Genomic DNA, 13,940 nt, shown 5'->3' with positions numbered 1-13,940 from the left:
TTTTTTTCCTTAGAGTTTCTTCTAATATATCTTAAGATTATTTTGCTTAAAAGTCTTGAAACAAAATACAATCAATTGGAGTTCCTGACGTGGCTCAGTGGGTTAAGAACCCAACATAGTGTCTGTGAGGATGATCCCCAGGGTTTGATCCCTGGCCTCACTCAGGGTTAAGGATCCAGTGTTATCACTATCTGCAGTATAGGCTGCAGATGTGGCTCAGATCCAGCCGATTTGACCCCTAGCCCTGGGAACTTCCATACACCACAGGTGCCACCTTAAAAAAAGCGGAAAAACAAAGAAACAAAAAATCCCACATGATCAGTTAAAAACAAATCTTGAGCAAAACTATAAACCAATTAGACCTAACAGACATCTATATAAAACATTACGTCCAAAATAGAAGAATATACATATACTTTGCAAGTGTACATTGAACATGCTCCAGAAATGATCATATGTCAGGCAATGAAATGAGCCACTATAAATTTGAAAGCATATTCTCTGACCACATGAAATGAAAGTGGAAATCAGTAACAAAAGGAAATCTTTTGGAAATTAAGAAATACATGGAAGTTAAACAACAAACTCATAAATAACCAATGAGTCAAAGAAGAAAACACAAGCAAAATTAGAAAATACTTTGATATGAATGAAAACAAAAACAACATGCCAGAACTTAGGGCATGCAGCAAAAGCAATGGTTAAAGGGAAATTTATTGTTGTAAATGCCCACATTTTAAAAGAAGAAAGATATCAATTTTTTTAGGGCCACACCCATGGCATACGGAGGCTCCCAGGCTAGTGGTCAAATGAGAGCTGTAGCTTCCAGCCTTCACCACAGCCACAGCAACACAGGATCTGAGCCACATCTGCGACCTACACCACAGCTCACAGCAACACCAGATCCTCAACCCATTCAGCAAGGCCAGGGATAGAACCTACGTCCTCTTGGATGCTAGTCAGATTTGTTAACCACTGAGCCACGAAGAGAACTCCAAAGAAAGATATCAATTAAGCAGCCTAAACTTTTGCCTTAAGAAAAAAAAAGAGAGAGAACTAAACTTCCGCCTTAAGGAAGAAAAAAAGAATGAAGCAGTAGGAAGCAAGAATTGAATTGAAATAAATGAAATAGAGAATTAAAAAACATAAGGTAAAATCAATGAAACCAAAGTTGGTTCTTTGAAAATATAAACAAAGTGGATAATCCTTTAGTTAGAATGAAGAAGGAAAGAAAGAAAGAAGACTCAAATTACTAAAATTAAGACGACTTAACTACCAACTTTCCAGAAATAAAAAGAGTTACAAGGAAATACCTTGAACAACTATTTCTCAAAGGACTAAATAAATGATATTGATAGATTTCTAGAAAGGCACAAACAACCAAAACTACTTCAAGAAGAAATAAGAATAAACAATCTGAATGGATATGCAACAAGGAAAGAGATGTAATTAATATTTTAAGATTTCTCATAAAGAAAAGTGCAGGCCCAAATGGCTTCACAGGTGAATCCTACCATTTAAAAAAGATTTAACACAAGTTCTTCACAAATCCTTCCAAAACAGAAGAGGAAGCCTTATTCTTTGAGGCCAATATTATCCTAACATCAATGCCAGACAAAACATCACAAGAAAACTACAGACCAATATTCATCCTGTGAATACAGATGCAAAAAATGCTCACCAAAATATTAGCAAACCAAATCCAGAAGGATCAGATACTAATGACCAAGTGGGATTCATTCCAGGAATCCAAAGTTTGCTGAAAATCAATCAATGTAATACACCACATTATTAACACAGACAAAACCTATAAAATCCAACAACTTACCATGATAAAACCCTAAGGAGAGATGAAAATTTCCTTAATTGGATAAAGGGCATCTGTGAACAACCTACTGTAAACATCATGTGAATATTTTCCCCTTAGACCAGGAACAAGTAAAGGATGTCTGATTTTGCCACTTCTATTCAACATTATACCAGAGGTTCCAGCCAGGGCAATTAAACAAGAAAAAGAAATAAATATCCTGAAAAAGGTGTTATTGTGCAAACAAAATTTGAAGTTTGGGGGCTGAAAAGGCACTGAAAGCCATTGTCCTTTTGTTGCTCATAAAGAGAGAGACAACACTTGTAGACAATATGACACTGTCATATAAAATGGAAGATTCAAAGTGGTTCTCCTAAGAAGCCAGCAGAAAGCTGCAAATTTCACATCAAAACTAGAAGACAATTGATGATCATTGAGATACACATGCAAATGGGTTATGTAAGGACATGCTTGCCAGAAACATAATGGTCAAAAGTAAAGAATTTAGTTTCTTGAACAACTTGATTATGTCCTGAGAGCTGAGGGAATGTTTTATGGATGTGAAGAAACCACCCAGTGGCAGCCACCTGAATTGCAGGAATAGTGCCTGGGAGGAAATACAAGGTCTTTCTCAGTAGTACTCATAAGAAAATTCAAATCTACAAATTGATTTCTGGAGGTTGGAATATAAAAGGCAAAAAAAAAAACCCCAAAAAACTATAAAATGAAAACCACCCCCTCAAAATGAAACAATTTTAAGAAAAGGTAAACAAGGAGTTCCCGTCATGGCATAGTGGTTAACGAATCCGACTAGGAACCATGAGATTGCGGGTTCGGTCCCTGCCCTTGCTCGGTGGGTTAAGGATCCGGCATTGCCGTGAGCTGTGGTGTAGGTTGCAGACGCGGCTCGGATCCCGAGTTGCTGTGGCTCTGGCGTAGGCCAGAGGCTACAGCTCCGATTAGACCCCTAGCCTGGGAACCTCCATATGCCGAGGGAGCGGCCCAAAGAAATAGCAAAAAGACAAAAAAAAAAGAAAAAAAAAGAAAAGAAAAGGTAAACAAAAATAGATTATTTGGAAAACCTAACTGTTCATGTTAACAACAAAAAAAGACTAAATCTTTATGTACTTTCAAATAGGAGCTCCAACTACTAATTCAGGAAATAACTGTTCATAGGAAACACCTGTGCAACAGATTACTCTTAAATGTTCCCAATGACTCATCACCTGGTTGCATTTAACAAGCTATACAATTAATATTTTTAAGATGATAATTAAAAGCATTAACTAAATAAATCGTAATTAAATAACTGTACTTTCCTTAACAAAGAATTCAGAACAGGCACTATCCTACTTTTCATTTCAGATTTATTTATCTATGAGGGCCATAAATAATTGTCTTTCCACCAATCAACTAACCACACATTTTAAAAAACAAAATCAAATTTTCCATGTAAAATAGAATTGGAGCTGGAGTTCCCATTTTGGCGCAGCTGAAACGAATGTGACTCGGAACCATGAGGTTGCAGGTTTAATCCCTGGCCTCACTCAGTGGGTTAAGGATCCAGTGTTGCCGTGAGCTGTGGTGTAGGTGGCAGACACAGCTTGGATCTGGTATTGCTGTGGTTCTGGTGTAGGCCGGCAGCTACATCTCCAATTAGACCCCTGGCCTGGGAACCTCCATATGCCCTGGGTGTGGCCCTAAAAAGACAAAAGACAAAAAAAAAAAAGGGAAAGAAAGAAAAAGAATTGGAGTCAACCAAGGATGTGGAATTTTTGTCCACATAATTCCCTGATGTGTAAATAAACAACATAATGTGTTATACCCTAAAATCTATTCCAGAACACTGTAGTATAAAATACCCCTGTGTCCTATCAAATTGGTCTAAGCTTACACTGTGAACAAGGCACATGGGTAGTTTCAGTGGCTAGAAAAGGCACCACATTTACAGTTCCCAGAGACTCACTGAATTTTACTTTGTCAGCTTCATAGTAAAGTATTCTCTTGTATGAAACTATGTGATGAAACAGTGTGCAATAGACAAAGGTGATTAGCCAAGTTATACAGAGAATTTCAGGATGGAAGCCTATAGGGAACTGTCTAATATCTAATTAATGTGAAAAGCCTATAAAAATCAATCTGGGAGTTCCCTGGTGGCCTAGTAGTTAAAGGATCCAGCATTGTCACTGCTCGGCACAAGTTTAATTCCTGGCCCAGGAACTTCCGTATGCCACAGGCACAGCCAAAAAAAAAAATACTAAAATGAAATAGAAGTCAATCTGAAGCTACAGTTTTCTAGTAAAATCTCTCAGGATTTCTCCTTTGTGTGTCCAAAGCTTCTATGGGTGATGAGGTAGAAGCCTGAGTGGAAAAACATATTCTCAAAGAACATGTGTGCCTGGATGAAAACACTAAAGAACAAGGATACAGATATAAAAGAAATTCTAACCTAGGAACCCCGAGTGTATAACATAAAACCCAAGATCACTCAAGATCATTCTTATTGAAGTGAATAAGCCAAAAGTGGAATAAACAGAACAAGTGACGTTAGGAGATTATTTTACTGACAAAGAATGAACTTTATGAGCTTTACTTATCAGGTTACTCTAAATGTAAGGCATGATACAGCAACAGAAACTGAAGACAAAGAGAGAGAAGAACCAGCCCACTATGAAATGGACAGTAAACAAGAAAAACAATATTAGAGGCCATGGCAGACAAACAGCAATGAAAATAACAGAGAAATCCTGTGGTTATTCTGGAGATATCATTTTCATTAAACCACAGGTTGAAAAATCCAATTATTTTACCTTTTAGTCATAAGGTAAAACAAATTAAAGTATTATTTATAGTTTACTCATACTGTGGTTCTGATTATGACTCAGTTTCAGTTTTGGACAGAGAGCTGATTCTCTTAAGAATGAAAAAATTCTTTAGAGTGTAACTTGTAAATAAACATTTAAAGAAACAGAGGGATACAAAGGAATGTATTGTGTGAGTTAGGCAATGAGAAAAAAAGTGTCTCACACAAAAACTGAAGCCACAAACACCCCTTCAGATAAAAGCCATAGGTAAGTAATCAATGACATAGAGCAGGACCAGTCCATGTCTTGGATAAAATACAATATTTACAAATTACAATTCAAATAAAATGGACTAAGAGCCACATCATAAGAATCAATGATTACCATAATTTGCAATTAAATGGATAGCTCGATGATGCCCCATCTCCTGGAGAACCTGTAAAAGGTCACCGATGGTCTTGTTTTTCTGCGCCCAGGACCAAAGCAATTCTCTTGTTCCGCTTTTACCTTGGTCTACATATTTTTCAATGTGACGAACATCCAGCCAGCTGCTTGAAAGTCGCTCCGCTGTGGAAATTGTAATAGGAAGAACCAAAGAATAGTTTACTTTTACTGGACTCTGTTTTTATGAACCTTATATATTTTACTTCACTTTATTTACATTTATTTGAACTAATTTTAGCAGGTACTCCTCACCCAGCTTCCCCTGTTAACATCTTACATAACACAGTACAATGATCAGCCCCGTGATTTTAAACTGTAGACCTTATTCTAATTTCACCAATTTTTCTACTGATGCCTTTTTGCTGTTCTAAGATCCCATCCAGTTTCCCACATTGCAACAAGTAGTGGGAATCTTAGTCTCCAGCAGTCTGATGTTCCTTGGTCTTTCCTTATCTTATAGGACAGTGAAATGCTATTGTGTCCTGGGTGCACAATTATCAAGAGGTTCATGATGTCCATGTCTTATCACTGGTAATGTTAAACTTGACACCTTGGTGAAGGTGGTGTCTGCAGATTTCTTCGCTATAAAAACATTATTAGTAACTAATAACTATGCTGGGGGAGGTACTTTAAAACAATGGAAATATCCTGCCTCTCAGATTTTGCCCAGAAATATGTGCACCTATCCATGGTTCTTGTTCGTCATAATTACTACTGTGGAATTTGCCTAATGGTGTTTTTCTATTCCCCCTTTTTCCTTCTGTGTTCATTAACTGTACTTCTTCAGTAAGAAAATGCTATCTCACTACTGGAGAGACAAGATGAGGGAGTAGGACTCTAGTTCTACTCCTCTGATGAAAACACCACAATAACTAATTGCTCAACAACCATCAACAAAATAGACTGGAAACTACCAAAAAAGATATCCTACACCCAAAGACAAAGAGGAATCCACATCAAGATGATATGAGGGGTGCTTTTGTGATATAAGTAGTCCCATACCCACAGGGTGGGTGACCAACAGAATGAAAAATAACTACATCGCAGAGGTTCTCTAAACCCCATGTCAGGTTCCCCAGCCTGGTGGTCTGGCATTGGGAGGAGGAGCCCCCAGAGCATTTGGTATTGAAGGCAGCAGTGCTTATGCACAGGAGTTCCACAGGACTGGAGAGAGACTCCACTCCTGGAGGGTGTGCATAGGGTTTCATGTGCACTGGGTCCCAGAGCAAAGGAGGGACTCCATAACAATCTGGGTCAGACCCATGTGCCAGTCTTGGAGGGTTATCTGGGAAAGCAAGGGGCAGCTCTGGCTCACTGTGGGGGCAGGATATTAGAGGCAGAGGTCCCAGGAATATTCACTGGTGTGAGCTCCCCTGGATGCTGACATTTTGGAACAATTTGGCCCCACCCATTGGGGCTCAGAAGCCCTAGGCCAAACAAACATGCTGGGAACACAGCCCCACTCATCAGCTGGTAGGTTACCTAAAGTCTTCCCAGGCACACAGGTGCCTCTAATCACACCTAGAGACAAACCCCCACCCACCAGAAGGACAAGTCTCAGCTCCACCTACCAGTGGTCAGGCACTAGTCCCTCCTGCCAAAAGCCCCTGTATCAACTTCACCCACAAGGGGGAGACACCAGAAGCAAAAGAGGCTACAACCCTGTAGCCTGCCAAAAGGATACCACACACACACAAAAAAACTATACAAAATGAAAAGGCACAGAAATATGAGCCAGATGAAGGAACAAGACAAAACCCCAGAAAAACAGCTATGTGAACTGGAGATAAGGAACCTCCATGAAAAAAACTTTAGAGTAATGACAGGAAAGATGAGCCAAGATCTCGGATAAAAATTGGAGGCAAAGATCAATAAATTACAAGAACAAAGAAATAGGTTTAAAGATTAAACAAGCAAAGATGCAAAATACAATGACCAAAATAAAAAACTCCACTAGAAGGAAGCAATAGCATAATACAGGAAGCAGAAGAACAAATAAGCAGGATGGAAGACAGACTGGTGTAAATCACTGATGTGGAACAGAATAAAGAAAAAAGAATGAAAAAAATGAGGACAGTCTAAGAGAACTCTGGGACAACTTTAAATGAACCACCATTCACATTATAGGGGTGACAGAAGGAGAAGAGGGAGAGAAAGGGCTAGAGAAAATATCTGAAGAGATAACAGCCAAAACATCCCTAACATGGGAAAGGAATCACTCGATCAAATCCAGAATCACAATGAATACCACACAGAAGAAACCCAAGGAGGAACACCCCAAGACACATATTAATCACACTGACCAAAATGAAAGAAAAGCGTATATTGAAAGCAGATAGGGGAAAATAATAAATAATATAGAAGGGAATCCCAACAAAGTTATCAGCTAATTTTTCAGCACAAACACTGCAGGCCAGAAAGGAGTGGCACAATATACTTAAATTGGTGAGAGGAAAAAACCTACAACCAAAATTATTCTACCTGACAAGGCTTTCATTCAGAGTTGGAGAAATCAAAAGCTTTATAGACAAGCAAAAGCTAAGATTACTCAGCACCACTAAACCAGCTTTACAATAAATCCTAAAGGAACTTCTCTAGGTAGAAAAGAAAAAGCACAAATAGAAACAAGAAAATTACAAATGAGAAGGCTCACTGGTAAAGGCAAACATAGAGCAAAGGAAGGAAATCATCCACACACAAATATGATACCAAAACCAGCAACTGTGAGAAGAGGAGGATACAAATGCAGGATATTGGACATGTTTTTGAAATTAAGAGACTGGCAACTTAAAACAATCCTGTGTGTCTATGTATCACACATACTCCTATATCAAAACCTCATGGTAACTGCAAACCAAAAATCTACAATATACACACAAACAAAAAGCAATCCAAACACAACAATAAAGATAGTCATCAAGCCACGAGAAAACAAAAGAAAAAGAAAAAAGACCAACAAAAACAAACCCAAAACAAATACAAAATGGCAGTAAGAACATACATATCAATAATTATCTTAAATGTAAAGGTACTAAACCAAGAGACACAGACTGGTTGAAGGGATACAAAAACAATATTCATATATGTGGTGTCTACAAGAGACTCACTTCGGGGGAGTTCCCTTTGTGGCTCAGCAAGCCCAACTAGGATCCATGAGGATGTTGGTTTGATCCTGGGCCTTGTTCAGAGGGTTAAGGATCCGGCATTGCCATGAGCTGTAGTGTAGGTCGCAGATTCAGCTCAGATCCCACGTTGCTGTTGCTGTGGCTATGGCTGGGGCTGGGGCTGGGGCTGGGGCTGTGGCCAACAGCTGTAGCTCCAACTCAACCCCTAGCCTGGGAACTTAAAAGTTTAAGACCTGAGGCCTTAAAAATGCAACAAAAAAAAAAAAAAAAGGAGAGAGAGAGAGACTTACTTAGGCACACATGCAAACTGCAAAACTGCAAGTGAGAGGATGGAAGAAGATATTCCATGCAAAAGGAAATAGAAAAGAGCTGGAGTAGCAATACTCATATCAGAAAAAAAAGACTAAAATAAAGACGGTTACAAGAGACAAAGAAGGTTATTATATAATGATCAAATGATAATTCTAAGAAAAATACATAACAATTATAAATATATAAGTACCCACCTTCAATATATAAGGCAACTGCTAATAGCCATAAAAGAAGAAATCGGAGTTCCCATCATGGCTCAGCAAAAACGAATCTGACTAGCATCCATGAGGATTCAGGTTCAATCCCTGGCCTTGCTCAGTGGGTTAAGGATCTGGCATTGCTGTGAGCTGTGGTATAGGCTGCAGCTGCAGCTCGGATCTGGCATTGCCGCAGCTGGGGTATAGGCCGGCAGCTATACCTCAGATTTGACCCCTAGCATGGGAACATCCATATGCCGCAGATGCAGCCCTAAAATGAAAAAAAAAAGGAAGAAGAAGAAATCAACAATCACACAATAGTGGGAGACTTTAAAGCAATGGACAGATCATACAGACAGAACATCACCAAGGAAACACAGGCCTTAAATGATGCATTAGACTGGGAAGGATTTAAGAGATATTTATAGAGAATTCAATCCAAAAGCAACAGAATACACACTCTTCTCAAGTGCATACAAAACATTCTTTAGGACAGATCATATTCTGGGCCACAAATCAAGCCTCAGTAAATTTAAGAAAAATGAAATCATATAAGGCATCTTTTCTGACCACAATGCTATAAGACTAGAAATCAAAGACAAGGAAAAAAACTGTAAAAAAAAAACCCACAAACATATGGAGACTAAACAACCAATGGATCACTGAAGAAATCAAACAGGAAACCAAAAAATACCTAGAGACAAATGACAATGAAGACAAAACAATCCAAAACCTATGGGGTGCAGCAAAAGCAGTTCTATGAGGGAAGTTTATAGCAATACAAGCCTACCTAAGGAAACAAGAAAAATCTCAAATAACAACCTAAGCTTATACCTAAAACAACTAGAGAAAGAAGAATAAACAAAACCCAACGTGAGTAGAAGGAAAGAAATCATAAAGATCAGAACAGAAATAAATGAAGTAGAAATGAAGAAAACAATAGAAAAGATCAATGAAACAAAACTGGTTCTTTGAAAAAATCAACAAAATTGATAAACCCAGGAGTTCTTATTGTGGCTCAGCAGTAATGAACCCGATGAGTATCCTTGAAAACAAGGGTTTGATCCCTTGCCTCACTCAGTGGGTTAAAGGATCCTGAATTGCTGTGAGCTATGGTGTAGGTCCCTGATGCAGCTCAGATCCCACACTTCTGTGGCTGTGGCTTAGGCTGGCGGCTACAGTTCCAATTCAACCCGTAGGCTGGGAACTTCCATATGCTGCAGGTGTGGCCCTAAAAAGACAAAAAAAAAAAAAAAAGATAAACCCTTAGCCAGACTCACCAAGAAAAAAGGGAGAGGGCTCAAATCTGTAAAATTAGAAATGATAAAGAAGTTACAATGGACATCGCAGAAATACAAAAGATCATAAGAGACTACTACAAGCAACTATATGCCAATAAAATGAACAACCTAGCAAAAATGGACAGATTTTTAGAAAAGTACAAATTTCCAAGACTGAACCAGGAAGGAATAGAAAAGATGAAAAGACCAATCACAAGTACTGAAATTGAAACTGTGATTTAAAAACTTCCAACTAACAAAAGTCCAGGACCAGATGGCTTCATGGGCAAATTCCATCAAACATTTAGAGAAGAGTTAACACATATTCTTCTGACACTCTTTCAAAAAATTCCAGAGGAAGGAATACTCCCAAACTCATTCTAGGAGGCCACCATCACCCTGATATCAAAACCATGCAAAGATACCACAAAAAAGAAAATTACAGGCCAATATTACTGATCAACATAGGTACAAAAATCCTCAAAAAAATGCTAGCAAACCGAATCTAGCAATACATTAAAAGGATCATACACAATGATCAAGTGGGATTTATCCCAGGGATGCAAGGATTTTTAAAAATCCGCAAATCAATCAGTGTGATATACCACATTAATAAATTGAAGAATGAAAACCATATGATCATCTCATAGATGCAGAAAAAAGCTTTGACAAAATGCAACACCCATTTCTGATAACCCCCCCAGAAAGTGGGCATAGGGGGAACCCATGTCATCATAATAAAGGCCATATATGACAAACCCACAGCTAACATCATTCTCAATGGTGAAAAGCTGAAAGAATTCCCACTAAGATCAAGAACAAGACAAGGATGTCCGTTCTTGCCCCCCCCCTTTTTTTGGGGGGGGGGCTACAGCCATGGCATACAGAAGTTCCCATGCTAAGTCAAACTGGAGCTATAGCTGCCAGCCACAGCTACAGCCATAGCAATGTGGGACCCAAGCCACATCTGGGACACATACCACACAGCTCACGGCAATGCCGGATCCTTAACCCACTGTGTAAGACCAGGGATCAAACCTGCGTCACGGATACTGGTCAGATTCTTAATGCAATAAGCCACAAGGGGAACTCCCACTCTCGCCACTTTTATTCAACATAGTTTTGGAAGTCCTAGCCACAGCAATCAGAGAAGAAAAAGAAATAAAAGAAACCCAAATTAGAATGGAAGAAGTAAAACTATTACTGTTTGCAGATGACATGATACTATACAAAGAAAATCTTAAAGACACTACCAGGAAACTGTTACGGAACTCCTCAGTGAATCTGGTAAAGTTGCAGGATGTAAAATTAATACACAGAAATCTACTGCATTTCTATATACTAACAATGAAAGACCAGAAAGAGAAATTAGGGAAACAATCCCATTTACCATTGCATTAAAAAGAATAAAATACCTAGGAATAAACCTACCCAAAGAGACCAAAGACATGTACTCTGAAAACAATAAGATGCTGATCAAAGAACTCAAAGATGACACAAACAGATGGAAAGATATACCATGCTCTTGCATTGGAAGAAACAATACTGTCACAACAACTATAATACCCAAGGCAGTCTACATGATTCAACACAATCCATATCAAATTAGCAATGGCATTTTTTACAGAACTAGAACAAAAAATGTTTAAATTTGTTTGGAAACACAGAAGACCCCAAATAGTCAATCCTGAGAAAGAAAAATGCAGCTGGAAATATCAGGCTCCCTGACCTCAGGCTATACTACAAAACTAGTCATCAAAACCGTACTGGCACAAAAACAGAAATACAGATCAATGGAACAAGATAGAAAGCCCAGAAATAAACTTACACACCTATGGACAACTAATCTCTGACAAAGGAGCCAAGAACATACAATGGAGAAAAGACAGTCTCTTCAACAAGTGGTGCTGGGAAAACTAGACAGCTGCATGTAAAAGAATGAAATCAGAACACCTCTCTAACACCATACACAAAAATAAACTCAAAATGGATTAAAGACCTAAATATACAAGATACAAGACAAGATACAATAAAACTCTTAGAGGAAAATAGGCCAAACACTCTGACATAAAGTGAGGCAATATCTTCTCAGATCTACCTCCTAAAAGTAATATAAATAAAATAAAATAAATAGGAGTTCCTGCTGTGGCTCAGCAGATTAAGAACCTGACATTGTCTCTCTGAGGATCTGGGTTTGATCCCAGGCCTCACTCAGTGGGTTAAGGATCCAGTGTTGCCATAAGCTTCAGCATAGGTTGCAGATGTGGCTTGGATCTGGTGATACTGTGGCCACAGCATAGGCCTGCAGCTGCAGCTCCCATTCAAGCCCTAGCCTGGGAACTTCCATATGCTGCAGGTGCAGCCATAAAAAGAAACAAAAACCCAAACAAAAATAAAATAAACAAATGGGACCTAATTAAACTTAAAAGATTTTGCACAGCAAAGCAAACTATAAACAAAACTAAAAGGCAACCCACAGAATGGGATAAAAAGTTTGCAAATGAAGCATCTGACAAGGGATTAATCTCCAAAATATACAAACAACTCATATGAGCTCAATATCAAAAAAGCCCAAACAACCCAAACAAAGAATGGTTAGAATATCTAAATAGACATTTCTCCAAAGAAGATACACAGATGGCCAAAAAACACATGAAAAGATGCTCAACATTACTAATTATTAGAGAAATGCAAGTCAAAACTACTATGAGGTTCCTACCACCTTACATCAGCCAGAATGGCCATCGCCAAAAAGTCTATGGGAGGGAGTTCCCGTTCTGGAGCAGCAGAAACAAATCCAACTATTATCCATGAGGATGCGGGTTCGATCCCTGACCTCGCTCAGTGGGTTAGGGATCCAGTGTTGCTGTGAGCTGTGGCATAGGTTGCAGAGGCAGCTTGGATCCCATGTTGCTGTGGCGCAGGCCAGCAGCTGTAGCTCTGATTTGACCCCTAGCCTGGAACTTCCACAGGCCGAAGGTACAGCCCTAAAAAGAAAAAGAAAAAAGAAAAAAAAGGTCTACAAACAATAAATGCTGGAGAGAGTGCAGAGAAAAGGGAACCCTCCTACACTGTTGGTGGAATGGAAACTGGTACAACTACTATGGAAAACAGTATGGAGGTCCCTCAGAAAACTAAATATACAGAACTACCATATGATCTAGGAATCCCTCTCCCAGGCATCCATCTGGAGAATACTGTATTTTGAAAAGATAAATGAACCCCAGTGTTCACTGCAGCACTATTTACAAAGCCAAGACATGGAAGCAACCTAAATGTCCATCTATAGAGGCATGAATAAAGATGTGGTACATATATACAATAGAATACTACTTGGTCATAAAAAGAAATGAAGCAATGCCATTTGCAGCAAAATAGATGGACCTAGAAATTATACTAAATGAAGTTAGAAAGTGGAAGGCAAACATATGATATCACTTATATGCGGAATCTTAAAAAAAAAGGATACAAACGAATTTTTTGCAGAAGAAAAACAGACTCAGAGACTTTTGAAAACAAACGTATGGTTACCAAAGGAGACAGATGGCGGGGAAGGGATGGACTCGGGGTTTGGGAATGGCATACGCACGCACCCTGAGGTGTATGGAACGACTGGCCAATAGGGACCTGCTATGTAACACAGAGACCTCTACCCAATATCCTGTGATAATCCATATGGGAAAAGAATCTGAAACAGAATGGATGTGTGTCCATGTATAACTGAATCACCTTGTTGTACAGCAGAAGTTACAACATTGTAAATCAACTATACTTCAATAAAACTCTAAAAAATGAAAAAACTGCTACCTCTTCTTCCCCATTTGTTTAGGTAATTTATTTACATCAGTGTAGACTCATGGATATTTATTTTATTCTATACATTAAAATTCAATACTATCATTATTTTGCTGCTAAAATTGCTCCAGCTTTGTCCATTAAGGTTAGCTCCTGCATTCTTTTGTTTTTGTTTG

At 38.7% G+C, this 13,940-nt stretch overlaps 1 protein-coding gene across 1 annotated transcript in view; it reads right to left on the bottom strand.

Annotated features, from left to right (window-relative positions):
- Positions 1-13,940, bottom strand: part of IRAK3 (interleukin 1 receptor associated kinase 3) — a 77,182-nt gene that overhangs the window by 42,247 nt on the left and 20,995 nt on the right. The window contains exon 2 of the mRNA XM_047787141.1: positions 4,996-5,178. Within this exon, the coding sequence (XP_047643097.1) occupies positions 4,996-5,178 (183 nt within the window). The remainder of the gene's footprint in view (positions 1-4,995; positions 5,179-13,940) is intronic.

This window comes from Phacochoerus africanus, chromosome 7 (genome assembly GCF_016906955.1).
Source record: "Phacochoerus africanus isolate WHEZ1 chromosome 7, ROS_Pafr_v1, whole genome shotgun sequence".
Lineage (NCBI taxonomy): Eukaryota > Metazoa > Chordata > Mammalia > Artiodactyla > Suidae > Phacochoerus > Phacochoerus africanus.
This window is presented reverse-complemented; position numbering and strand designations above follow the sequence as displayed.